The 24,320-nt window shown below is 52.9% G+C and overlaps 1 protein-coding gene across 1 annotated transcript in view; it reads left to right on the top strand.

Moving 5' to 3' along the window:
* The window catches only part of ASTN2 (astrotactin 2), a 400,925-nt gene that overhangs the window by 243,245 nt on the left and 133,360 nt on the right, over nucleotides 1-24,320 (top strand). The window contains exons 14-16 of the mRNA XM_054393630.1: nucleotides 19,918-20,042; nucleotides 20,423-20,527; nucleotides 24,067-24,246. Coding sequence (XP_054249605.1) covers nucleotides 19,918-20,042; nucleotides 20,423-20,527; nucleotides 24,067-24,246 — 410 coding nt within the window. The remainder of the gene's footprint in view (nucleotides 1-19,917; nucleotides 20,043-20,422; nucleotides 20,528-24,066; nucleotides 24,247-24,320) is intronic.

Here is a 24,320-nt window from a genome sequence, read left to right as displayed (position 1 = left end):
GCCAGGGCTGGGGTCTCAGGGCTGTTTTGTCACTGCTGTCCTCAGGGTTAAATTCCAGCCCCAAACCATGCAAGGCTGTCTGTGGGTCTGACTTGTCCTGGGAGTTGTGGTTCTCTGAGTTGTGTTGGAATCACAGCATGGTTTGGATTGGAAGGGACTTTAAAGCTCATCCAGTCTGAGCTCCTGCAGTCAGCAGGGACATCTGCAACAACAGCAGGTTGCTCAGAGCCCTGCCCAGCCTGACCTGCAATGGTTCCAGGGATGGGGCATCTACCACCTCACTGGGCAACCTGGGACAGTGTCTCACCACGCTCAGTGTGACAAATTTCTTCCTTCTATATAGTCTTAGATTTCCAGCCTGTGTTATCTGAGGGCATCCTGGGGATGGAAGGTTTAGGCAGGTCCAGGCTGGACCAGGAGCGGTTCCTGCTGGGGCTGCCCTCAGCCTTTTTACTCTCTGTGTAAATCACAGGTGTGTTAGGATTGCATCTTCCAGGGCTCAGAGCACTCCCTAGGGCTCTGGCTGGCAGGTTTTCAGGTTGAAGAAAGGGCTGTTAGTGATGTGTCCTCCTTCCCACAGCTGGTACCACTCCTGCCACGCTGGGTGGATGATGGCCAGGGTGAGTACAGTGGTGAGAAGATTTTCCCAGTGGGTTCTGCACAGTGAGAGCCCAGTCCTCTGCACATCCTCACCATCACAAATTGGGTTTTCTGTACCTGCTGTTGGCTGCAGGACTACTGCTGGGTCTGAGAGGGACAGGAGAAAGCAGCTACCTGCAAATCGTGCCTTGTGTTGGAGGCTGCAGCGTGCAAGGCAGACCTCAGAGCCTGGTGGGAGGCAGCATGACCTGCTCCAGAAATGGTTTCAGCAGCCTGGAAGGTCAGCAGAGCCTCCCTTTCCCGTTTGAATGCAGCCTGTTGGCTCCAGAGGCACAGGGAGCTGATGAGAAGGGCTCACTTGCCTGCATGCAGCATCCTTCCCCGTGGCCAGGCTGCCCGGTGTGTCAGAGGGTTACACCACAGAAGCACCATTACATCATCTCCTAACAAGGGAAGAGAAGAAGGTTAATGGAGAAGAAATTATTAACTAAAAGATGTAATTTGCCTCTGATTTTCATAGATATTCAAGAACCTCTCTGAGCATTAAGACACCAGCTGTTAGAGAAGCCCTTAATTTGGTGCATTTGAAACATAGCAGGAAGCTGCCTAATACCAGGGATTAAAAGCCTGTTTCTGCAAAGTAGGAGCAAGAACCTGCTATCAGAACAAGGGGCTGAGTATTTTAGAGGGATTTATGACTGCTGAGATCCTTTAGCTATGCAGATGTGACAGTCCTTTGAATGGTGTCTGCTTCCCATGGCGCCACATCTTCAATGTCTTTAATAAATAGGATCTTCTCAATCTGCCAGGCATGGCAGCGTGGTGTGCAGGGAGCCTTTGTGCTGAGAAAAGCCATCTCACACACCATGGCCTGGGCAGCACCTATCAGTTACAGCCAGTTGGGCTGCATCAAGAGAACCATAGCCAGAAGGTCGAGGGAGGTGATTCTCCCCCTCTACTCTACTCTGGTGAGACCCCACCTGGACTACTGCGTCCAGTTCTGGAGCCTCTATTGCAAGAAGGATCTGGACGTGCTGGAACATGTCCAGAGAAGAGCTATGAGGATGATCAGAGAGCTGGAGCTCCTCTCCTATGAGGACAGACTGAAAGAGTTGGGGCTGTTCAGTCTGGAGAAGAGAAGGCTCCAAGGAGACCTTACTGTGGCCTTCCAGTATCTGAAGGGGGCTACAAGAAAGTTGGGGAGGGACTTTTGAGGGTGTCAGGAATGGAAATAAAATAAAAATGGGTAGATTCAGATTGGATGTTAGGAAGAAGCTCTTCACCATGGGGATAGTGAGACACTGGCGGAGGTTGCCCAGGGAGGTGGTAGAAGCTCCATCCTTGGAGGTTTTTGCAGCCAGGCTGGATGTGGCTCTGAGCAACCTGCTGTAGTGTGAGGTGTCGCTGCCCATGGCAGGGGGGTTGGAACTGGCTGATCCTTGAGGTCCCTTCCAACTCTGACAATTCTGTGACTCTATGATATTTCCATCCTATTAAGGCTGGGGGAGTCTCTTTACCACCCAGTGGTCTGCAGCACTGATTAGAGCCTCAGTCCTTCTGCTGGACGTGCCTTGGCAAGGCACTGGGATGGAGCTGGTGCAGCACCAAGAGCTTTGTTGTCTGGCTGGCTCAGGAGGATGGGGATGTGCATCAGGGACCTTTAGAAAGCAGAGTAAAGATGTTGTTTGGCACGAGCATGGAACACACCAGGCTTTGGAGATCCGCCAGCCTGTGGTTCTAGTCAGTGCCACTTCAGGTTTGATTGCCTCTGTAACGTCCTTCATCCAAGGGGGTCAGCAGCACCCAAGCACTTCAGAGACATGACTGAGGAGATGGTGATGTCCAGGAGAAGGATGAGGCAAGCCAGTACTGGCTTCTGCAGCCACCATGCCTGCAACAGCTGCCTGAATGGTTCATAGTGGTGTGTGCTACGTGTGCTCCATATATACTCTAGCACTGGTTGTGTTACACAGAACCTGTCCCTGCTCACATGTCCCTTCATGCTGGTGCCCAGGACCCTTTCCTCATCCATCAGTGACAGTGAAGCCACAGCCCAGCAGGATGTGAGCACCTCAGCATCCCTACAGCTTAAGTTGTAGCCATCATGATTCAGGAGCTCTGTGGACAGTTTGTTTCTGTACTGAGGTGGCAAAACAACCACTAATTATCTCTATGTGGAGGTTGGGGTGCTTGACTGTCCTGTTGGACAAGGCAGCACCAGTCAAGGCTCCTACTTGGAGGACTGAATCATGTCCACTGGTAGGTTACTGCTTGGAGAACTGTGTCATGTCCATTGCTGGGTTCCTACTTGGAGAACTGTGTCATGTCCATTGCTGGGCTCCTGCTTGGAGGACTGTGCCATGTCCATTGCTGGGTTGATGCTTGGAGAACTGCACCATTGCTGCTGTTTTATTGCAAGGATTTAAATCCAAGTGCTCCTCTGCTGATGCTTGCCCTGTGTGGTCCCTGACTGGGCACTTTGTTGGGGGGCAGAGGAGAGATCTTTCATCACAGACCAGAACCCTCCATCACTCCTTCCACCACTGAGCCAAAAGCATGTTCAGAGCCACCTTCTCCTGGGCATCCCTCCCTTTTCAGCAAGATGCTGGGCAGTGTTAATAACTAGATGGGATTGGAGCTGATCTATTCCAGTCACACCTCGTGGTTTAGCTGGGAGGCTCAGTAGTGGATCCAGCTCACTACAGGCTAGATTAGAGAGATTTTTCCCCTGTTGCTTCATGGTGGGGCAGAGCCCAAACTCTGCACCATCCCTAAGTCACAGGGGGATTATTTTCCAAATGGGTTGTTTGTTCATTCCTTATCTGCTTTGCACTTTCTCTTTGCCACGAGGGAATAGAGATTTTTGTTTAAGAGCTGTTTGCAGTTTCAGCCTGGTGCTTTTATTCCCTTAATATGGAGAAAACCCAAATTACTACCCATGGAGCCAGCTTTACTTGCTGGATTATTACTGCATGGTAAACAGAATGGCAGAGCAATGCAGAGCACTCCCCTGGGAGCAGCTGTCTGCCCAAACCAGGGTACCTTCACATCCTTATCCCTGGCTCTGCCACTCATCCCAGCTCTTGTTCTAGCTTGGCACAGCCCTGAGATACAGGGAGCACCTTGCTCATCCACGCAGCTCCCACTTCATTCCCTCCAGCACAGATGCAGCAAGTCTGGGGAGTTTCTGAGTGTTGGAGTTGTTTAGCCTGGAGGAAAGGAGGCTGAGGGGAGACCTCATTGCTCTTGACAACTACTTGACAGGAGGTTGAAGGCAGGTGGGAGTTGGTCTCTTCTCCTGAGGAGCAAGTGATAGGACAAGGGGGAACAGCCTCAAGTGGTGCCAGTGGTTTAGGTTGGACTTGAAGAACAATTTCTTCTACACAAGGGTCGTCAAGCCCTGGAACAGGCTGCCCAGGGCAGTGGTGAAGTCCCCATCCCTGGAGAGATTGAACAGCTGTGTAGAAGTGGTGCTGAGGAACATGGAGTAGTGGTGACCTAGCTGTGCCAGGTTAATGGTTGGACTTGAAGGTCTCTTCCAACCAAAATGATTCTGTGATTCCATAGCTAGCCAGTATAGCCTGGTGACTAGAAGGGGGAGAGAAATCTTTTCAGCACTTCCTCTCTGAAAAAAAAAAACCAAACAAAAACCTACAGAGCACTGAGTGGTTTCCCCTCTCCAAAACCAGTGAGGCCAGCTATGGAGGATGCTGGGCTGCTATGCCAAGCACCTTCCCACAAACTGGAAGCACCTTCCCTCTGCAGACCGCTCCTTGGAGGATGCCACTCCCTGCATCCCCACCTGTAAAACAGGGCTGCTGCTTCTTTACAGCCTTGGGGAAGGGCAAGGGGCTTTTGGAGGTGGTGCTGAGCACTGGCTGGTGCTGCTGAGGTGTCCAGGGAGCCCTGGGGAGGGCTGGGTGCCTGTTCACCCCCAGCACTGGCAGCCCAGCCGGCAGCTCTCTGCGCACAGCTCCGTTAACGCTGTCGGAGGCTCTGGGTCGCTGAACCGACGCAGGGAATTGTCATAATATTGATGGGGACTTTGGCAAGTTAATTCTAAACCTGTCACTCCTTCCTCTCGCTGCTTCTCAGCCCTTAATAAACTGTCAGGGTGAGCTGACAGCTTGGTGCTGTCCCTGCCGGGGGGCTGCTTTAAGAACTGTGCCCACCCCATCACTCCCCTTTGCACTGGGGGAGGCCTTGTGCCAGCTGCACCTGATGCTCCCCCAGCCATGGGTGCTGCTGGGATGGGTGCTCGGCCAGGTGCAGCATCACACGTGGGCATGCAACCTGCTGTGGATGACCCTGCTTTAGCCAGGGGGGTTGGACTTGATGATCTCCAGAGGTCTCTTCCAACCCCCACCATGCTGAGGTTCTGTGACCTGGTTGCAGGAGGCTGAGTGAGGGCATCACTGGTGCCACCCAGCTTGGAGCTCACAAGAGAGGTGGTCCTGCCTCCCCCACAGCACCACAAATGTACTGGCTGTAACTGGTTAAATTAACACTATTGATTTTTCCATATTTTTTCCCCCCTCTCTCTGAAACCTCTGAGCACAGAAGTTCTAACTGTGCTGTTTGTGATTCCTGTGCCAGCGAGCTCGGCGCCAGCCGGTGCCCAGCGCCTTGGTTACCTCTCCCTCTTCAGGCCAGGATAATGGATGGAGCTCTTTTCCGGTGGCTGCCTCCCATTTCATTCCTCTTTTTATTGTTTGTTGCTGCAATTCTATTACCTGCTCACAACTCTGAAGCCTCAGACGTCCTAGTTGGAAGCACTGAGGTCTCTCCAAGCCAGGCTAATGCCTCAGGCCTTGGTCCTCAGCAGCGGGTCAGGGAGTTGTTGGTGGTTTAGCAACTCTGTGGAGAGCTGTTGTAGCGTGGGATGCTGTGCTCTCTGCCCTGCTACCAGTATGTGCCATGCAGGAGCACTGCCTGCTCCCAGCTGGGGATGCTGCCTGCAGAGCAGAGCTGTCCTGCTGCTGGCTTGTGGCCATGTCACACACGATGGCTTTGCAGCCCCCAAAGGGCCCACATCTGAGCCACTTTTCCTCAATCCCATTTTTTTCACCTCTCCGCCTAGCACTGTGGAAATCCTGACTGCTTTTTGAGTCCAGTCTGAGTAATGTCCAGAGGAGGGCAATGAAGCTGGCAAAGGGTCTGGAGAACAGGTCTGGTGAGGAGTGGCTGAGGGAACTGGGGTTGTTCAGCCTGGAGAACCTGCAGGGTTGTAAAGACCTTCTGGATCTCTACAACTCCCTGAAAGGAGGTTGGAGTGAGGTGGGGGTTGGTCTCTTCTCCCAGACAACAAGTGATAGGACAAAGGAAAACATCCTAAGTTGTGTCAGGGGAGATCTAGGTTGGACATGAGGAGCAATTTCTTCCCTGAAAGGGTTGTCAAGCCCTGGAAGAGGCTGCCCAGGGCAGTGGTGAGTCCCCATCCCATGGAGATATGATGTTGAGAGACATGGTGGTGGACTTGGCCTTGCTGGGTTAATGATTGGACTCAATGATCTTACAGATCTCTTCCAACCCAAATGATTCCATGAATCTGTCATTCTGCCCAGCCCTTTCCAGAGCCCAGAAGAGGTTGCACACAGACACAGACCATGTATTTTTGAGCACACCCTCACTGTCCATGCTAAGCTTGGAGGTTTTATCAATCCCTTATGGGAATGACTAAGCAATTAGCACAGCACCCTGTCAGTTAGGCTACTCTTACATCCTGCTTGCACCAGCCTGGCTCCATTTCAAAGCTGGCATCCCACTGAGCAGCAGAACAGCTTCTGCAGCTTTGAGCTAGGATTTCCAGCAGTTTGCAGCCACATGCTTTTCACTGGACTCCTGGTGGGCTTTCATTCTTCCAGCAAAACAAAAGCAAGTCTAGTGCCAGCCAGATCCTAAAGACAGCACAGGGGGCTGGCTGGAAGAGATGGTTCTGAAAACACACTGAGATGTTCGTAACAGGTATTTGATGTACCACAGGTTTGCAGGCTTGTTCTGCAGCTGGTGTGGGTAGGATTTAAGGAGTGGGACAGCACATCCCTGGCAACACATCCCTGTGGGCATGGCCATCACAGAATAACAGAATCACTATGGTTGGAAAAGACCTTCAAGACCATCAGGTCCAACCACCGTCCTGCTCCTCCTGCCCTGTGCCTGCTCCACTTGCATCCCTGAGCTGCTGTATTTTGTTCCAGTGTGTGCAGGCAGTGGAGTAACCTTGCATGGGGTTAGTCTCTGCTGTTTGGCCATTGTCCTCAAGACCCCTGCCATTCCCAGTGTGTACCTGGGCTCTGGGGAGGTGGAGGGATGGTAAGCTGGAAGTTGTCACCACAGCCAGAGCCCAAATCTACTTGCACATCCATGACGTAGGGCTTGGGCTCTTTCCCCAGCCCCTCCAGTGGTGCCAGGCAGTCTGTCAAGACTGGTACAAAAATGCAAGTGGGTGGTAAAAAATGCAGACTCTCCACCTTTAGCATGACACCAAGGAGAAGCCAAATAGCTTTCCCTGTGCCCTGAAAGCAGCCATGCACATTGGAGAGTTGACGTTTTAAAGGGGAGCTCAAGACTCAGAGGTGGATACTGAGGGGGCAGAGCCAGCACATTGTGCAGGGAGGTGTGGATACCATATGCACACACCCCCAAACCTGCTCTCACAAACAAAGATGCAGCCCAAAGCCAAGGCACTGCTGCTGGAGGTGGTACCAGCACCCACCAGAGCTGATGGAGAGTCACCCAGGGGCCCTGCTCAGGGAGCAGCAGGTGGTGGCAGAGCTGCTGCCCCCACAGCAAGGGATGCCAGGGAGCTGCTCCCCACCCCACACCCCTGCTCCCTGCTCCCCCCCCAGCCCTGGCAGCACATTTGTGTCTGTGCAGATGTTTGTATTCTCTGCAGCTGATGAAAATATTCATTATCTTGTTAGCTGCTGCGGCGGGGGAAGGTCGGATTTGCATTTCCACAGCTAATCACACAGCACATGCAGAGCTGTCACCCAGCAGCCTGACTGGGCTCAGCAACTCTGTGTCCAGGCAGGGAGCCCTCCTCCTGCCCTCCCCACCACCAGTGCTGCCATGCCAGCAGGGGTGACTGGGAAGAATCATGGAATGGTTTGGGTCAGAAGAGATCATAAGGATCATCCAGTTCCAACCCTCCTGCCATGGGCATGGACACCTCCCACCAGCCCAGATTGCTCAAGACCTCATCCAGCCTGGCCTTGAACACCTCATGGGAGGGGACATCCACAACCTCCCTGGGCCACCTGTTCCAGTATCTCATCACCCTCACTGTCAAGAATTTCTTCCTAATCTCCAATCTAAATCTTCCCCTGTTCCAGCTGAAAGCTATTCCTTCTTGTCCTATCACTCCAAGCCCTTGTGAAAAAATCCCTCCCCAGCTTTCATGTAGGCCCCCTTCAAGTACTGGAAGGCTGCCAAGGACTGGGGCTGCATGGGCATGCTGCAGAGATGAGGATGACTACAGGGTTTCCGGGAGCCAGGGATGGAGGAAGGCAGCAGGCAGAAGGGTGCATGCATTAGGTCAGACAGTGAGGAGTGCTGGTCCCTGGGCAGGATGGGAGCAGGCATTTGGATGCCAGTCAGGGAATGTTGCTGGGCAAGGCATGTGTGTATGTGCCTATGGGAGGGTCCTGTCTCCTGGCCCTGGGAGCTTTTTATGGAATGGGAGGTGAAGGGTCCAGGGAATGCTCATCCCTTGGGGAGCTGGTCTGGGACACAGGCTGCTCCTGAAAGGAGCCTGACCTGCTGTCACCAGCCTGTAGCCCTCGAGGGACACCCCCATCCCCTCACACAGCTGTCAGGGGGCTCAGTGAGGGCATCAGGGTCCACTCTTTGAAAACTGATGGTGCTACCCTTGTCTTGAATGCTGAGCATGAGGGAAGGATGGAGGTTTGAGAGAGGGGACATGGATCTACACAGGAGAAGAGGGACTGAAGGTCATCCTCAGGCACTTGCAGGACAAGAGCAGGGCTCAGCTCTGTTCCTGGGCTTGGCAGAGGAGTGGTGATTCAGATGCCATCCCTCCCTTGTCACTGCTTCCTTCAGGGTGCCTGGCACTGCCTTCACTTCTCTGAGCTCCCAGGGCACCTCTTCCCTGGTTCTGTGGGGAGCAGTGCTTGGGGTGGGCAGTCTGACCTCCTAGCCTTTCCCATCCCTGATGATACTAATTAGAGCTGGGCTTATTGAGTAGTTAATCTGCATTATTAAGAGCTGTAGTGGAGATTGGGTTTGTAATAATAATAGCTCAGATTTATGGAGTACCTTTCATCCCAGGGGGTCCTTACTGGCTTTATAGCCTTGCAGTGGTGTACAGCTGTGCAGGGAGGAATTGCTTCTCCTCCTTCCCTCACCCAATGTGGGGTGCAGGTGCTCCTGGGGTGGGGGAGCTCTGCACCCACTCCAAGATACATGAAAATAAGGTTGTGTTCAGCTGAAAAGACAGAAGAGAGTGAGGCAGGAGGGCTTGAGGCAGTAGCATGTAACAGCTGACTTCAAGCTGTGACAGAGGTGCCACAGGCACTCCTTTGGTGGTCACCATCAGCACAGGCTGTGGGTTAGTGCTGCTGCCACCATGGGCACCGCTCCAGTGGCACCTCCAGGGACGAGGCTGACACTTACCAGCCTGTCACTGCTCTTCCTCACTAGTGCCAGCATTGGGCAATGGAGATTCCCCATCCAAGGACTAAATCATCTTGACATTGGCTTAGCAAAGTGAATCCTTGCTGCAGGCAATGCAGTCCTGAGCAGCACTGAGTGCTGAGTGCTCTGCAGCTATGCCAGCTGTCGAGCCATACCTGCTTCCCAGTGACAGCAGGGCTTGGATGCTGGCCTTGCTGCAGCAGAAAATCTTGTCTTGCTCTTTCCCACCCCAAGTGATCAGTCCAGAGATGAAGGCTTTGCCCTTCTGCTTGTGGCAGTGTAACTCGTGACTGCATGAGCCTGAAGGCAAGTGCTGGGCTCGAGCTTGGGCCCTGTGAGCTGGACCCACAGCTGGTGGACAAGGTAGGCAGGGAGCCCTCCCAGCCCCTGCTGCATCCTGAGGTGACACATGAGATACCTCAGGAGATTTCCTAAACCTTCCACCACACCCAGTTCCTGGGCAGTGGGACCTGGTTGGACACTGGAGCTGGGACCCTGTGAAGAGGAATGCAGGATCAGGTGGTGAGAGTGACCCAACATCATGCCCTCCTCCCCATCTTTTTGCTGTCATGCTCTCTCCCTGCTCAGACTGCAGCTGGGTTAGAAGGAGTCTCCCATGGGCTTCAATATCAATTTTCTGGAGTTGAAAGTTCGTGGCACTTGTGCCAGTTCATTTCTCCACCAGCACAGTCCAGAGGAGCCTGGCACAGGCAGAGCAGCCTGTGTGCCTGCACCTCGGCTTTCCAGGGGACAGGGGCACTCCCCAGCCGTGCCCATACCCACATCTGGAAGGTGTGATGGCACTGTCACTCGTCCCCAGGCAGCTGCATAGCCTGGGTGTGATGGCTGGCAGAGCTGGCAGGAGAGCACCAAAGTGGAAAGTGCTCCAAGGCACCTCACTGAGCCCCACAGCAGGGCTTGGCTCTCAGCACCCATCTGTCCCTGGCAGGATGACCAGGGCTGAGCTTGCTGCAGGTGCTGGCACCATGCCTGGGCTCACCATGCACACCATTGCAGGGCTTCCATAGTTGGTTGTGCCCACAGAAACAGGACTTTGCAGATGTGCTCACAAATCCCAGCTACTCCACTGCATGCTCTACTCCACCACATGCTCTGGCTGCCTGACAGTGCCAGGGAGCTGCCACTGTGGAAGTGTCCCCAGCACTGCACTACCCAGGTGCTGCCTGCACCTTCCCTGCCTGTCTCTGGCTCCTGGGGACATTGAGCTCTGCACAGCAGTTTGCTGCAGAGTGGCTGCCATGGTCCATGCTGGCAGGTTTGCTGTTGGGCAGAGGCATGGGCTGGCCAAGCATGTTCTGTGGGCACCTTGGGCGGGCACTGGGCGTTGCTGGGGTCACCTGGGTTCAGTCCATCCTGGCAAGGGGATGCTGGCTCAGCTGGAACCTATTGCTGGCACCTGGCAGGCCATGAGCAGAGGGGGAAGCAGGAGCATTAACTGCATGTGAATGACTTTGTCTGGGTGCCAGCATATGAAATGTGTGGTGGTACTGCAGCCCTGCTGCTGCCTGTGGCTGTTTTTCCTCTACTTCTAATGACTAATAGAGAGAAGACAAAACAATTTCTATTAGTTTCTCCCACGCTGCAGTGGGTTTCTTATTTTCCAGACCTCATTAGAGTTTGTAATACCATGGTGGTAGTCAAGAGCAGTCCGAATCACCCTGGGGGGAGAGAAGAACTGAAGAGATATGATGTGCAGCCCACTATTAACACTGCTCCTGGCTCCTTTCCAAAGCCTCTCCTGATTCCTTTCCAAACTCTTGTGCCTTATCTCCATCTTAAAGGTTAAAAATTAAGCTTAGGAGAGAAAAAAAAACCCAAATGTGTAAGATTCCCAAACTGTTCAAGAGAATGGATGTGTGTGCTGAGCAGAGAGCTGGGGCTGCATTTACACTGGGAAGGCAAATATTATTTTAAAGGCTTGTGCTAAGCAGGGTGTTGGAGCTGGGGTGGAGGTTTCCCTGGGTGTGTGGAGAAACCACCAGCTTCAGGTTGCTGTGCCCAAATCGTGCAGGAACTGGATGCAAGTTGATCATCAGCCCAACACCAGTTCTTTGGGAAGGCCCAGAGTGTGGTCCTGGCTCCTCTGAAGTCAGTGGGAGTTCGGTTATTTGTTGCTCATTACAAATGTTGCTAATGAAGGCACCAAGCATGGAGCTGCTGGATGAACGCTTGGGAAATGATGGCTGACAGCACCCAACCAGGCACACGAGAGGATCCACAGCCTTGGCTCAGCTCATCACTGAAACAGGCACTGGGAGGAGGTGTTCAGCTTGGCCTGGGTCACTCAGGCACAGAAAAACAAACCTCATAGAGAGACTGTCCCCAGATCTCCTCACAGTGGCCACAGCCTGGTGGGCAGAAGCTCTGTGAGCTGCTCCAGGAGGTCTGTCTGTCGTCTTCTCTAAATTGAGAAAAAGCTGGAAGTTGCTGAGCTTATGGAAGCCTGCAAGGTCAGACCCTTGATGATGAAGCTCCTGGAAGGAGATGCCCTGAAGAGCAGACACATGGAGCAAGATACAGTTCCTCCTGGCAGGCAGTGAGCAGAACCAGCCCTTTGCAAACAGGTGGATTTCTCATCAGCCACATCAGGTATTCCTAGACCTTCCAGTCAAGGAGGGATGACACATGGATCAGATGTGTCCTCCTGGCCCTGCCACCAGGCTGTAAGCTCAGGACAAGGCTGCTGAGGCCAAAACTCAGGCAGACATGGGTAGTGTTGGAGCCACTGCCTACCTCACTGCTGATATCAGCCAAACACTTACTGCAGAGCCACCCAGGGAGAGAGATTTTGGCTGCTTGCTTATTTGCTTTGTCCCTGGAGAAGGAGGAGAGGAGCAGAGAGGTGTGTGGAAGGGTTTGTTCTGGGTGGTGGTGCACCCAGATGATAGCAAGCATCTAAGTGATGGTGAGGACCCAAATGATGGTAAGCAATAAGTGATGGGATGCACCTAGGTGGTGTGACTTGAGCAGGACAGTAGTAAGGAGACAGCAACATAAAGATGCAAAGTGTTGGGTCAGACATATGCTGGGTTGTATTTCAGCAGCTTCCTTGCTGCTTGTCCAAGCAAGCTGTCCTCCAGTAGTAAATGCAAAGATCTTGGAGCCTGCTCCATCAGAAGGAAGAGACTGCCACTGGCCTGTTCTGGGATCTGGTCCTGACACAGGTAGAAGATCTTACTGGGGCTGGAATGTTGATGATGGCAGCTTCTGCACCAAGTCTCCCAGCTCACTATTCTGGCCTCCCTGGGGATTCCCTCTCCTCTTCCAGGAGCTACTCACAGAATCATAGAATTGTTAGGGTTGGAAGGGACCTCAAGGATCAGCCAGTTCCAACCCTCCTGCCATGGGCAGGGACACCTCACACTAGATCAGGTTGCTCAGAGCCACATCCAGCCTGGCCTTAAAACCCTCCAGGGATGAGGTTTCTACCACCTCCCTGGGCAACCTGTTCCAGTGTCTCACCACCCTCAAGGCAGAGTTACAGGTAAGCAAGAGTCAGGCCACCACTCTTTTCCCATTCTCCAGCCACAAGCATTCTTCCCTCTGTCACTCAACCTTTTTTTTTTTTCTTGACTTTTAAAACTTCTTGCAGAAAATCACCTTTAAGCTTAGGTTAAGTGTAGGGAATTTCAATCCCAAAGGGAATAATCCATAGATTTGCTAAGTTCTGTAAGGGGATGAAAACCAGAGCTCTGCATGGGATTCCTTTTGGAGCCCTGACTCTGTAATGAAGGCATAAATCCAGCTTTCCCTGCCTGCCTGCTGCACAGTGCCAGGCGTTGCTGTGGGAACCATAACCTTCCAAATTTGTTTTGACTCTGCTCTCCATCCCAGCCCCATCCCACCAGGCACACCAAGGACAGATCCACAGCCCACCTCAGGATTGCACCCACAGGAGATGCTTGAGTGGGATAAATGAAGGACTGTGTAGTGGGGAGTGGGGAGGGGAGAATGATAGGAGGGCTGGAACACCTCCCCTGTGGGGACAGGCTGAGAGAGTTGGGGCTGTTCAACTTGGAGAAGACTCCAGGGAGATCTTAGAGCAGCCTTCCAGTACCTGAAAGGGGGCTACAAGAAAGCTGTGAAGGGACTTTTTATGAGGGCTTGTAGTGACAGAATGAGGGTGAATGGATTCCAGCTTGAGGGGCCATGGAGATGGAGCCTAGGGTGTTCCACCAGCATTAACTCAGCCCTCCCAACATCTCCCCATCACAGAGCTGGGGACTTCACCACTGCACAGCCCCAGCCCTGGAGGAGATGGGGAGAGGAAGGTGCAGGAAGGGGGGCTCCCAGTTTCTCCCAGCCCCACAGAGGATTTCAGGGCTCTCTTTGAGGGCATGTAAAGGGCATGGTGCTGAGCACCATGCATGCAGGAACATGACACCAGCCTTGAGGAGCATGGTGTGTCCCTGCAGGCACTGCAGCCCTAGTGCTGCTATGATCTGCTCCTGAAACACCTCAATTTAAATGCTAATTCTCCTTGAACCGAGGGGATGAGGCAGCTACTGAATACTGCCAGGCTGCTTATTGCTGCTGCTGAAGTGGGGCACGCTGGGGACGTGGTGGGGAGGGACAGGCAGTGTGGGGACAGGTCTGATCCACATTTAGAGGGATGGGGCCGTGGCTGTGCTATCACCAGCAAGATTTGGGTGGCATGGACAGCTCCAGGTTGGTGCCCTCCTCACAGTCTGGTCTGTCTCTGCATCGTTGCATACAGTGGTTAGGGCTGAAAGTTGGGGAGCTGGAGGGGCTCCAGGGCCTGGCAAAATCTGAGCAATGTCTCTTTTTTCATCCTGCCTTGTTCCAAAGGAGTGGAGCCTTGCTAAAATTAATGACCAGTAAATTTGGAGTAAGTAACTCCTGCTTCAGAGGGTTTGCATTAAGTCTTTATAATTCACTGGTGCCTGAGGTCATGGAGACACGTGGGGGGAGATTTACAGTGTGCTTACCTTCTCCAAAGTGTCTGTGGAAACAGGACACCCTCTTTTCTGTCTCCCAGTGACTCTAGATCCATTATTTTTGGCAACCACAAGCTGAAAAGAAGCTGTTTCTGAGTGTCCCCATGCAGGCTGGGCTCTTGTGAGCTTGCAGCCACCACAGCAGGAAAATTCCTCCATGGAAAAGCTGGGTCAGGCATATCCTGGGCTGCCTCAAAAGAAGCATGGCCAGCAGATTGAGGGAGGTGATGCTGCTACTCTGCTCTGCTCTGGTGAGACCTCACTTGGAGTACTGCATCCAACACAGGAGAGACTGCTGATCATCTTGTGGCACTCCTCTGGACCTGCTGGAACGGGTCCAGAGGAGTGCCACAAGATGATCAGAGGGCTGAAGCATCTCTCCTATGAATCTAGGCTGAAAGAATTGGGGCTGTTAAGCCTGGGGAAGAAAAACCTCCAGAAAGACCTTAGAGCAGCATTTCAGTATCTGAAGAGGACCTGCAGGAAGGCTGGAGAGGGGCTTGTGGTGACAGGATGAGGGGTAATGGTTTGAAAGTGGAGCAGGGGAGATTTAGGTTGGACATCAGGAGGAAGTTCTTCACAATGAGAGTGGGGAAATAGTGGAAGAGGTTGCCCAGGGATGTGGTTGAAGCCTTATCCTGAAGACACTCAAGATCAGAGTCAGTGAGGCCCTGGACAGCCTGCTCTAGTTGAAGGTGTCCCTGCTCACTGCAGGGGGGTTGGACAGGATGACCTTTGAGTGTCCCTTCCAACCCAGTGCAATCTGTGAATCTGTAGAAGCTGGCACTAAGTAACCTCAGATCCATCTTGTTCTCCCCAAGCCATCACAGGCCAGAAAGAAGTAAGATGAATAAATTATTCTTGCTCAGAGGGGCACAGCAGACAGTGTGGTGCTCACACAGTGGCTGTGCTGAACAGGAGCAGGCTGGCTGATAATGTGATTAACATTTGTAGCTGTGCTGGCTCAGATAAGGGTAATTAAATCTCATGCTTCAGGGCATCAGCTAATCACTCGTGGGGTCATTTGATATTATGATTTATTTTTTTTTCCTTACCCCCTTCATGAATGTATTTGCCCAGCTGCTGCAGTGCACTGCAGGCTCTGCTCTCAGTGGTGGATGGAGGCTGGAAGCTCCACACCAGTGATGCCTGGATTTGTAAGGAGAGTTGTACAGGAGCAAGGAGGGTCTACAAAAGGGTCAGTGGGCAGAGTCCAGCCTTGAGGCCATGTGCTTTGGGAGTGAAGTGTGAAGGGAGGAAGCCACAGCTGGCTGAGCTGAGGAGGAGAAGCTGCTCCTTCACCCAGTGATGTTCCTAACAAGACAATGAAATGAATGTGAGTCTACCAGCCAAAATCCCACTGGGAGCTTTGCCCTGGCTTCCAGTGCTTGGCACAGGGATGAGATCCTCCAGGGCTCAGGAGAATTGTGCCATGGTCCAGGACTTAGGATTGAGGTTGGATATTGGGAGAAATTTCCTCACAGAAAGGGTTATCAAGCATTGGAACAGGCTGCCTAAGGAGGTGGTGGAGTCACCATCCCTGGAGGTGTTTAAGAGACTTATGGATGTGGTGCTGAGGGACATGGTGGAATGGTTGTAGCTCAGCAGTAGTAGTGGGATTGTGAGCTCTAGGCAAGTGGTTAGGCTTGATGATCTCAAAGGGCTCTTCCAAACTTGACAGGTCTATCATTCTATAACTCAGTAGCCATGGCCCCATCCACATCCAGGATCACCACAACACTTCAGCTGCTCCCCAGCACCTGCATGAATCTGTCCTGCTTCCCCAGAACCCCCTTTTACTCAGGGATGCTGTGGGGTGCTGGTTCTTTGTGAAGGCTTCCCTTCAGCTGCATGAGATGATAGCAGCCCTGCAGGGGACAGCAGTGCAGCCCTCCACTGCACCACAGCTGCACTGAGTGACCTTGGGTGTATTATTTGAGGTCATATTCCCCAAAAACACCTCTAGTTTGTGCATGCAGTTTCAGAAGGACAGGAAGATGCCAGCACAGCAGGCTTTGGCTGCCTGAGCCTTCCTCCTGACACCTGAGCAGCTGCTAATTGCCTTCACCCCACCAGCAGCCTGGTGTGGAGGGAGCTGCTGTCTGTATCTGTGTCACCTGAGGCGTTGGCTGGGGGTATGACATGGTCCAGGCTACACCAACTGTCCAGCAAAGCCAGGATTTTTGAACTCAGTTTAATCCAGGCAACTACCTTCCTTCTCAGCCCACCCTGCCACCAGGAGAACTCAGTAAAGCCTTTGGCCATTTGACCTTTCCCAGCATCAAGATTCATTTGTCTGGAAGTCAGCTCCCTCCCAAGGCAGGGACACACTGGGTCAGAGGCTGCTGGGGACTGGCAGAAGCAGAATTTCCTTGTGTAATGACTCAGAATGTGCAAAGTGCCCTGAGGGATGTGAGCCAAGGAGTGGATTCAGTGTGCAGGGTGCTGGAGAGAGCAGCCTGCCCTGTGCCCACTGCTCCTACAAGCATCAAGCATCTGCTCTGTGAGTGCTGGGAGGATACTGAGGGGCAGAGCAAGATGCAGAGGAGGATGTTGTGGGGCCAGCAAGTTGGCCTGGCTCCCTCCTGATCCTAGCAGAACAAACCTGGCTCCATGATCAGTAGGAACCACAAGGTCATGAAGGCATCATTGTGCCTCTTGGAAATGTCCCAGGCCCCTGGCTGGGAACCCTTGCTGTTGCCCTGCACCCATGTGGAGGTGCTGGTGGCTCGGCCGTGCCCCGGATGGAGGCACGTGTGGCAGCACATGCACAGGGATGCTGCCACATCCCTTCCCTCCTCTGTGTCCCTGCCCCTCACAAAGAGCCCAGCAGCTTTGCTCAGAGCTCCCAAGGAGCACAAAAGCCTGGCAGAAGCTCTTCCTTGTGCCTCTGTGGTGTGCAGTGCTGCAAGCCACAGGGTTGTTAATGAGGCACAGTGGAAGAGGAGCTGCCACTCGCTGCTGGCTGCAGCTCCATGGCACAGGGTCAGGCATGCTGCCTGGCACAAGTGGGTATGGCTCTCCCTGTCATACACCCTCCCAGTTTGCCTTCCCACACTCACAGCAAGGGCTCAGCACAGTGCAGGCTTGGCAGGACTCTGCAGGGGGCTGTGCCATGGTCAGAACCTGTGCCCAGTTGGGTGCTTCCTCCTGCACAGCTTCAGCTCGTCCCTGCTTCAGAGTGGCAGAGAGCAGGGGGCTGGAGGTGGAGAGGAAGGGAATAAGGAAACTGTGTTCAGTTTTGGGGTCTTCACTCCAAGAAGATCATTGAAGTCAGGGAGCAGGTACAGAGAACGGCAACTAAGCTGGTGAAGGGTTTGCAGAACAGGTCTGGTGAGGAGCAGCTGAGGGAACTGGGGTTGTTTGGTCTGGAGAAGAGGAGGCTGAGGGGAGATTTCATTGCTGTCTACAACTCTCTGAAAGGAGGATGAAGTGAGGTGGGGATTGGTCTCTTCTCCCTAGTATCAGGGGATAGGATGACAGAAAATGGCCTGAAATTGTGCCACGGGAGGTTTAGTTTGGAGATTAGGAAACATTCCTTTGCTGCAAGAGTGGTCTGGGATTGGAACAGGCTGCCCAGGGAGGTGGTGGAGTCACCATCCCTGGAGGTGTTTGAGAAATGTGTGGCCATGGCAGTTTGGGACATGGCTTAGTGGCCATGGTGGTGTTAAGCTGATGGCTGGACTTGATCTTAGAGAGCTTTTCCAGCCAAAAGAATTCTGTGATTCTGGTCTTCTGGTGTCTGCCATGCCATGTTTTTCTGTCCCCTGCAGCTGAGCTCTTCTGGCACCACCAAATCTGTCTCAAGGCAATGGGAGAGCACTTGGGAAGGTGCCACCAGCCACCAGTGTCATTGTCTTCCAGGGCATTCCTTCGTGGTCCTGCAGGGCTGGACAGACCTCTGCTGTGACCCAGCTGGCCCCTGTGCACTGCTGGGTGCAGGTTGCAGGGCTGATCCCCCATGAAGGGGACATTCCCCACGCCCTGGGGTGGCAGTGGGCTCTGTGCAGCTGTGTCTCATTTTCCTGGTGCAGTATCGCCTGCACAGAGCTTTGGGATTTGGTAGTGCTGATGCTTTTCTCCCTTTTGTGCTGAGGCAGAGGAGCTGCCATGCCCCTTCCTGCATTCCCTACCCACTTGCCTCATTTTGCAGCCCACCAGCCACACAGCTCCAGCAGCAATTGCAGTTTCCCATTTGCATCCCTGCGAGCAGCCAGGCTCTGTCCCACCACGGCCATCCCGCCCCAGGTGTGAGCAGTGGGGGACTGGTGAGCATCTGTCTGAGCAAGAGGCTGCTCCCCTCAGACAAATCAACCATTTAGTCTCCAGCAGGGCCTAAAGTGAAGCTCCTGAGATGCAATCAGGTACCAGTGGCTTTGAGATGGGGGTGCAGCATGAAGGCAGGCTGCTGCCTGCTGCCAGGGCTGCCTCTGCAGCCATTCTTGGTTTCATTCATGTGTCCCCGCCTGCAGCTGCTCATCCCAGTGCTCCTCACCCACCTCAGGGCTGGGAGCATCAGGATGGTTGCACAGAGCTATAGCCTCCTGCTGACCACTGATACAGCTGGTACTGGCTGTATTCTGGCCCAGGAGCAGCAGGAGGGCCCCAGGGAGGTGGTCAGCATCTCACTGCAGCTGGACCCTTGGAGGTGGCCAAGGTGTCCCCATGTGTGAGATGATGATGGAATGATGGAGCATCATCCCCCACCCTCAGGACAGGCTCTGGGGAATAAAACTGGGGAAGAGGAGTGAGACCAGCAGCTGCTTAAAGGAAAATTCATTCAGAGAAATGCAGCTGGGGCAGGCGGTGCCAGCCTGAGCCTCCCCCCAGCTCCTGGGGCTGACCTGATTTTGCAGGAACCTCCCTTTCTCTGCTCTGCTGCCCTTTTGTCTCTGTACCCAGAGGACACAGAGCCTCCTGGCCTATATTTTGGCTCTAAGATCAATATTTGAAATGTCCCTTCCTGTTTCCTTTGTGCAGGGACAAGGCATTGGGCTTGCCAGGGAAGGATTTTCTCCCACAGACCTGCCTGCTCACTATTTCAAATCATTTCCCCAGCATCTTTGTTCTAGAAACAATTCATTAGGTGTCTGTTCTATGTTAGACCTGCCAAGGTTAGAGAAGAGCCCAGGTGTGTGGCTGTCTGGTGAAACTGCCCCCTGAGCTGCACACAATGACTTTTTGTTTTGGTATCTGGCTTTAAAAGTACTTTTCCCTCAGTCATCAGGGGCAAAGCTGTGAGGGTGATGCTGCTGCCTGGTTTGGGGAGCTTCAGCAGGGCTTGTTCTCATGCTTCCTCATAGTTCTGTACTGGGAAGATGCTTCACCTGGTGGAAAAGGGCAGTTTGGGGTGTAGCATCCATTCCTCTCTCGTTGCTGCTGTCTGCCCCCTCTCCAGTGCCACACTTTGACAATCCAGGCCAAAACCAATGGCCAGGTCCCCAAGCTGAGAGCAGTCCTATGATGCTGGAGAGCTAATGGAGCCTTGGTCCCTGAGGAGCTCATTAAGCATCACCTCAGGGTGGTTGGTGGTGGGGACTTCAAACCCATGCCCTGTTAGGTCTGCCCAGAGATGTCCTTCACGCTCCCTCCCTGCCTGTCCCTGTGCCACCAGGGCAGCTCAGCCCTGCTGCCAGGCCGTGGCCTGCATCGTTGCTTTGCAGTTGTCTTTTTCTCTCTGCAGGGAGAATAACTTCATCAAGGACTTCCCCCAGCTGGCTGATGGCCTCCTGGTGATCCCTCTGCCCGTGGAGGAGCAGTGCCGTGGTGTCCTCTCGGAGCCCCTTCCTGACCTCCAGCTTCTCACCGGTACGAGTTGCCCCCAGGCTCAGCCCCCTGGGGACAAGTGTAGGAGCCAGAGCCCCTCCTCCCACCCTGGATCCCAGCATGGTCCTTGAGAGGCATCAGCAATCCTGGCGTCTTGGGGTCCTTCATGGTATCCCTGCTGTGTGCCTGGGGCAGAAATAGGCTGTGTGAGTCCACCCCAACACAGCACCTCAGCCCCTGCAGCACTGGTGCTGCCAGCAGCCTGGGAACTCCATGTCATGACCATCAGAGGAGGTTACCATCCCTGCTGCCACCTCATTTCTTGCCTCTGTGGCGTGTCACAGAGCAATTGCTCAGTGTGAGCATTGAGCATTTCTCAGAGCATGGTCAGCAGGGACTGAACATCAGCTCTTCACTTGCAGGGGACATCAAGTACGACGAGGCCATGGGCTACCCCATGGTGCAGCACTGGCGGGTCAGGAGCAACCTCTACAGGGTGAAGCTCAGCTCCATCACCCTCTCTGCAGGTGAGGCTTTGCATGGGTGGGTAGGTGGGTGGGTGGTGGTCTTCTGCCCCAAGGCACAGTCTTGCTAAGCATCTGTCATGGTTTAACCTCAGCCAGCAACTAAGCAACAAGCAGCTGCTTGCTCAGTCCTCCCTTCTCCCAGTGGGATGGGGAAGGCAACTGGGGAATAAAGTAAAACTTGTGGGTTGAGGGAACAGTTTAGTCACTAAAATAATAATAACAATACTAATAAAAAGGAATATAACAAAAAAAGAGAGAGCAATCAACCCCAAGAGAAGAAAAGAGGTGCACAATGCAATTCCTTACCATCCCCTGCCCAGTGCTGCAGAAGTGATCAGCCCCTCCTGGCCAACTCTCCCCAGTTTGTATACTGGTTATGATGTTCTATGGCAGGGAATATCCCTTTGGCTAGCTCAGGTCAGCTGTCTTGTCCATGCTCCCTCCCAGCTTCTTGTGCACCTCCTTGCTGGCAGAGCAAGGAAAACTGAGAAATCCTGAATTTAGGATAAGCCTCCTAGCAACAACTGAAAGATCAGCATGTTATCAACTTTGTTCTCACACTAAATTCAAAACACAGCACTGCACTGCACCAGCTACTAGGAAGAAAGCTTAACTCTGTCCCAGATGAAACCAGGACAGCATTTCACCATCATCTCTCACTTCCAGACAGTGCTTTGAGCTCCCAGCACTGCTGCAGTACAGGGAGGGAAACTGAGGCAGGGAGCTTGTGCAGCCCAGTCACACAAACCAACAAGCCCAGAATCCCAGCATGGTGGGGGCTTGGGAGGGGCCTTTAGAGATCATCAAGTCCTCCTGCTAAACAGGGTCACCCAGAGCAGGTTGACCATGATGGTAATGTCCAGGTGGGCTTGGAATCTCTCCAGAGAAGGAGACTCCACAACTTTCCTGGGCAGCCTGCTCCTGGGCTCCCGCACCCTCACAGCAAATAAACTTTTCCTCATATTCAGATGAAACCCTCTGGGTTCCACTTTGTGCCCATTGTCCCTTGTCCTGTCACTGGGTACCACTGAAAAGAGTCTGGCCCCATCCTCTTGCCCCCCAGCCTTTAGCTCTTGCTGAGTATTGGGAAGATCCCCTCTCAGGTGTCTCTTCTCCAGGCTCAACAGCCCCAGGGCTCTCAGCCTTACCTCCTCACAGAGATGCTCCAGGCCCTTCAGCATCTCTGTAACCTCCACTGGAGTCTCTCCAGTAGTTCCCTGACTCTCTTAAACTGGGGAGACCAGAACTGGACACAGTACACCAGATGAGGTTTCACCAGGGCAGAGCAAATGAGGAGAACCTTCCTCGACCTGCTGGCCAAACTCTTCTTAATGCACCCCAGGATGCCATTGGCCTTCTTGGGCACTTTGCTGGCTCATGGGGAACTTGTTGTCTACCAGCACGCCCAGGTCCTTCTCCACAGAGCTGCTTTCCAGCAGGTGAAGCCCTCACCTGCCTTTAGGAAGTTGGGATTAGATCAAGCTAGGGAAGCAGCACCGTGGGGAAGCTGTGTGTGGGGGTGGCTGTGTACCTGTGTATGTACCAAACCCAGCAAGTCTTTGGAAAAGAGGAAAAAAAAAAAAAAAAGATGGTTTCAGAAGGACCCAAACCACTTGCAAATGTGGGTCATATAAAACAGGGAGTCACAGATGAGGAAGGGGTGGGTGGAGGATCCTGCAAACGTCAAAACATTTCACTTCCACATTTTTGTAGCTACATATTTTTGTTCCAGAAATGCTGAAACGTTTTGTTGTGACCTGAAATGTTTTGCCTTTTCGTTTCAAAACAGCATTTCTTATTTAAAAATCAACCTGGTTTTTTTTTTTTTAATGGAGAAAGGAAAAGAAGTGGGGGGGAGGGGGAAATGATTTAGTGCAGACAGGCTGCAACAGCCCCAGAATGAAATAACCTGCTCAGAGCTGAACAAAATATTTGGGTTGAATTCAAATTTTAGCTTTTTTTTTTTTCTTTTATTACATCACCCTTCTATTTCAATCAACCAACCAGCAAGATCAGCTCATTTTGGTGACAGTTATGTCATATTTTCTTGCAGTATAGAATCATAGAATCAATCGGGGTTGGAAGGGACCACAAGGATCGTTCAGTTCCAACCCCCCTGCCATGGGCAGGGACACTTCACACTAGAGCAGGCTGGCCAGAGCCTCAAGCAGCCTGGCCTTAAACACCTCCAGGGGTAGGGTCTCAACCATCATGTTTTCAGTTCCACCACTGAAGCAAAACAGTGGCATCAGCCAGCTCTAGTGATGCTGTGTTGTCACCAGTGTCTGCATGACATTTCATCTCTCATCAGCAATAGTGTGGCCAGCAGGAGTAGGGAAGTGATCATGCCCACTGTACTCAGCACTGGCAAGGGTGCACCTGGAATTCTGGATTCAGTTCTGGACCCCTCATTCCAAGAAGGAGATCGAGGTGCTGGAGTGGGTCTGGAGAAAGAGCACTGAAGCTGGTGAAGGGTCTGGAGGACAGGGCTGGTGAGGAGCAGCTGAGGGAACTGGGGTTGTTTAGTCTGGAGAAGAGGAAGCTGAGGGGAAACCTCATTGCTGTCTACAACTGAAAGGAGGTTGCAGTGAGGTGGGGATTGGTCTCTTCTTTCTAGTCTCAGGTGATAGAAGGAGAAGAAATGGCCTGAAATTGTGCCAGGGGAAGTATAGGTTGGAGATTAGGAAACATTTCTTTGCTGCAAGAGTGGTCAGGCATTGGAACAGGCTGCCCAGGGAGGTGGTGGAGTCACCATCCCTGGAGGTGTTCCAAAAACATGCTGACATGGCACTTCAGAACATGGTTTAATGGCCATGGTGGTGTTAGCTGAAAGCTGGACTTGATGATCTTAGAGGGCTTTTCCAACCAAAACAGTTCTATGATTCTGTAATCTCCATAGAGTGAGGAGGACCTGTGTCCTTGCCCCATGGCAGCAGTCTCTGCTGTTGGCATGGGCACTGCAGAGCACTGCTCAAGAGATTCTCCAACTCTCATCCACTCACAGAGTTGCCATCAGCCCATCCCTGGATGTCCCTCTGGGCTGTCTCCAGCTTTCCTAAAACAGCTATCAGTCAGGTAGGGCATTTACACTGGGGATGTTCTGCAGTGCAATCTAGGATAAATTCATCCTTACACCAGGAGAACATCTCTGGTTATGCTTTTACTGCAAAGGAAAGGCCAAACTCAGCCTCAGAGGAGAGTGCTGATGATGTGCCAGCAGCCTGCAGAATGAGCTGGAGCTGGCAGGAGGGTGTTGGTGTGTGTGTCTCTGTGTGTGTGTCCATGTGCACATCCCTGTAAAATGATTTGCAAACTCTCCTAGGAAGAGGAATCCTAGAAGGATGCCAGAGCAACAGCCCAGAATAAAGAACAGGTGGTGGATTCCAAAAAATCCTGTGGAGGCAAAAGGAGGAACTGAGCTTTGTACCCATGTGGGGAGTTGTGTATCTCAAGCACAATATCTTCTGGGCCTCCTTCTCACTGGCTGTGGCCAGCAGCCCTGCCTGGCCATCCTGTGATCCCCTGCCTCCCTCCTACAGGTTTTGCCAACATCCTGAAGATCCTGAACAAGGACAGCAGCCGGGAGGAGCTGCTCGCCTTCATCCAGCAGTTTGGCTCCCATTACATCACAGAGGCTCTGTATGGCTCTGAGTTCAGCTGCACTATCCACTTCCCCAGCAAGAAGGTCCAGCAGCAGCTCTGGCTCCAGTACCAGAAAGGTGAGGAGGTGGTGGGAATGGGCAGGGGCACAAATGCCAGTTATCATTCAAGCTGTTTTCCATCCCTCACCCCC

This window comes from Indicator indicator, chromosome 28, assembly GCF_027791375.1.
Source record: "Indicator indicator isolate 239-I01 chromosome 28, UM_Iind_1.1, whole genome shotgun sequence".
NCBI lineage: Eukaryota > Metazoa > Chordata > Aves > Piciformes > Indicatoridae > Indicator > Indicator indicator.
The sequence above is the reverse complement of the archived record's forward strand: the minus strand, read 5'-3'. Positions and strand labels throughout refer to the sequence as shown.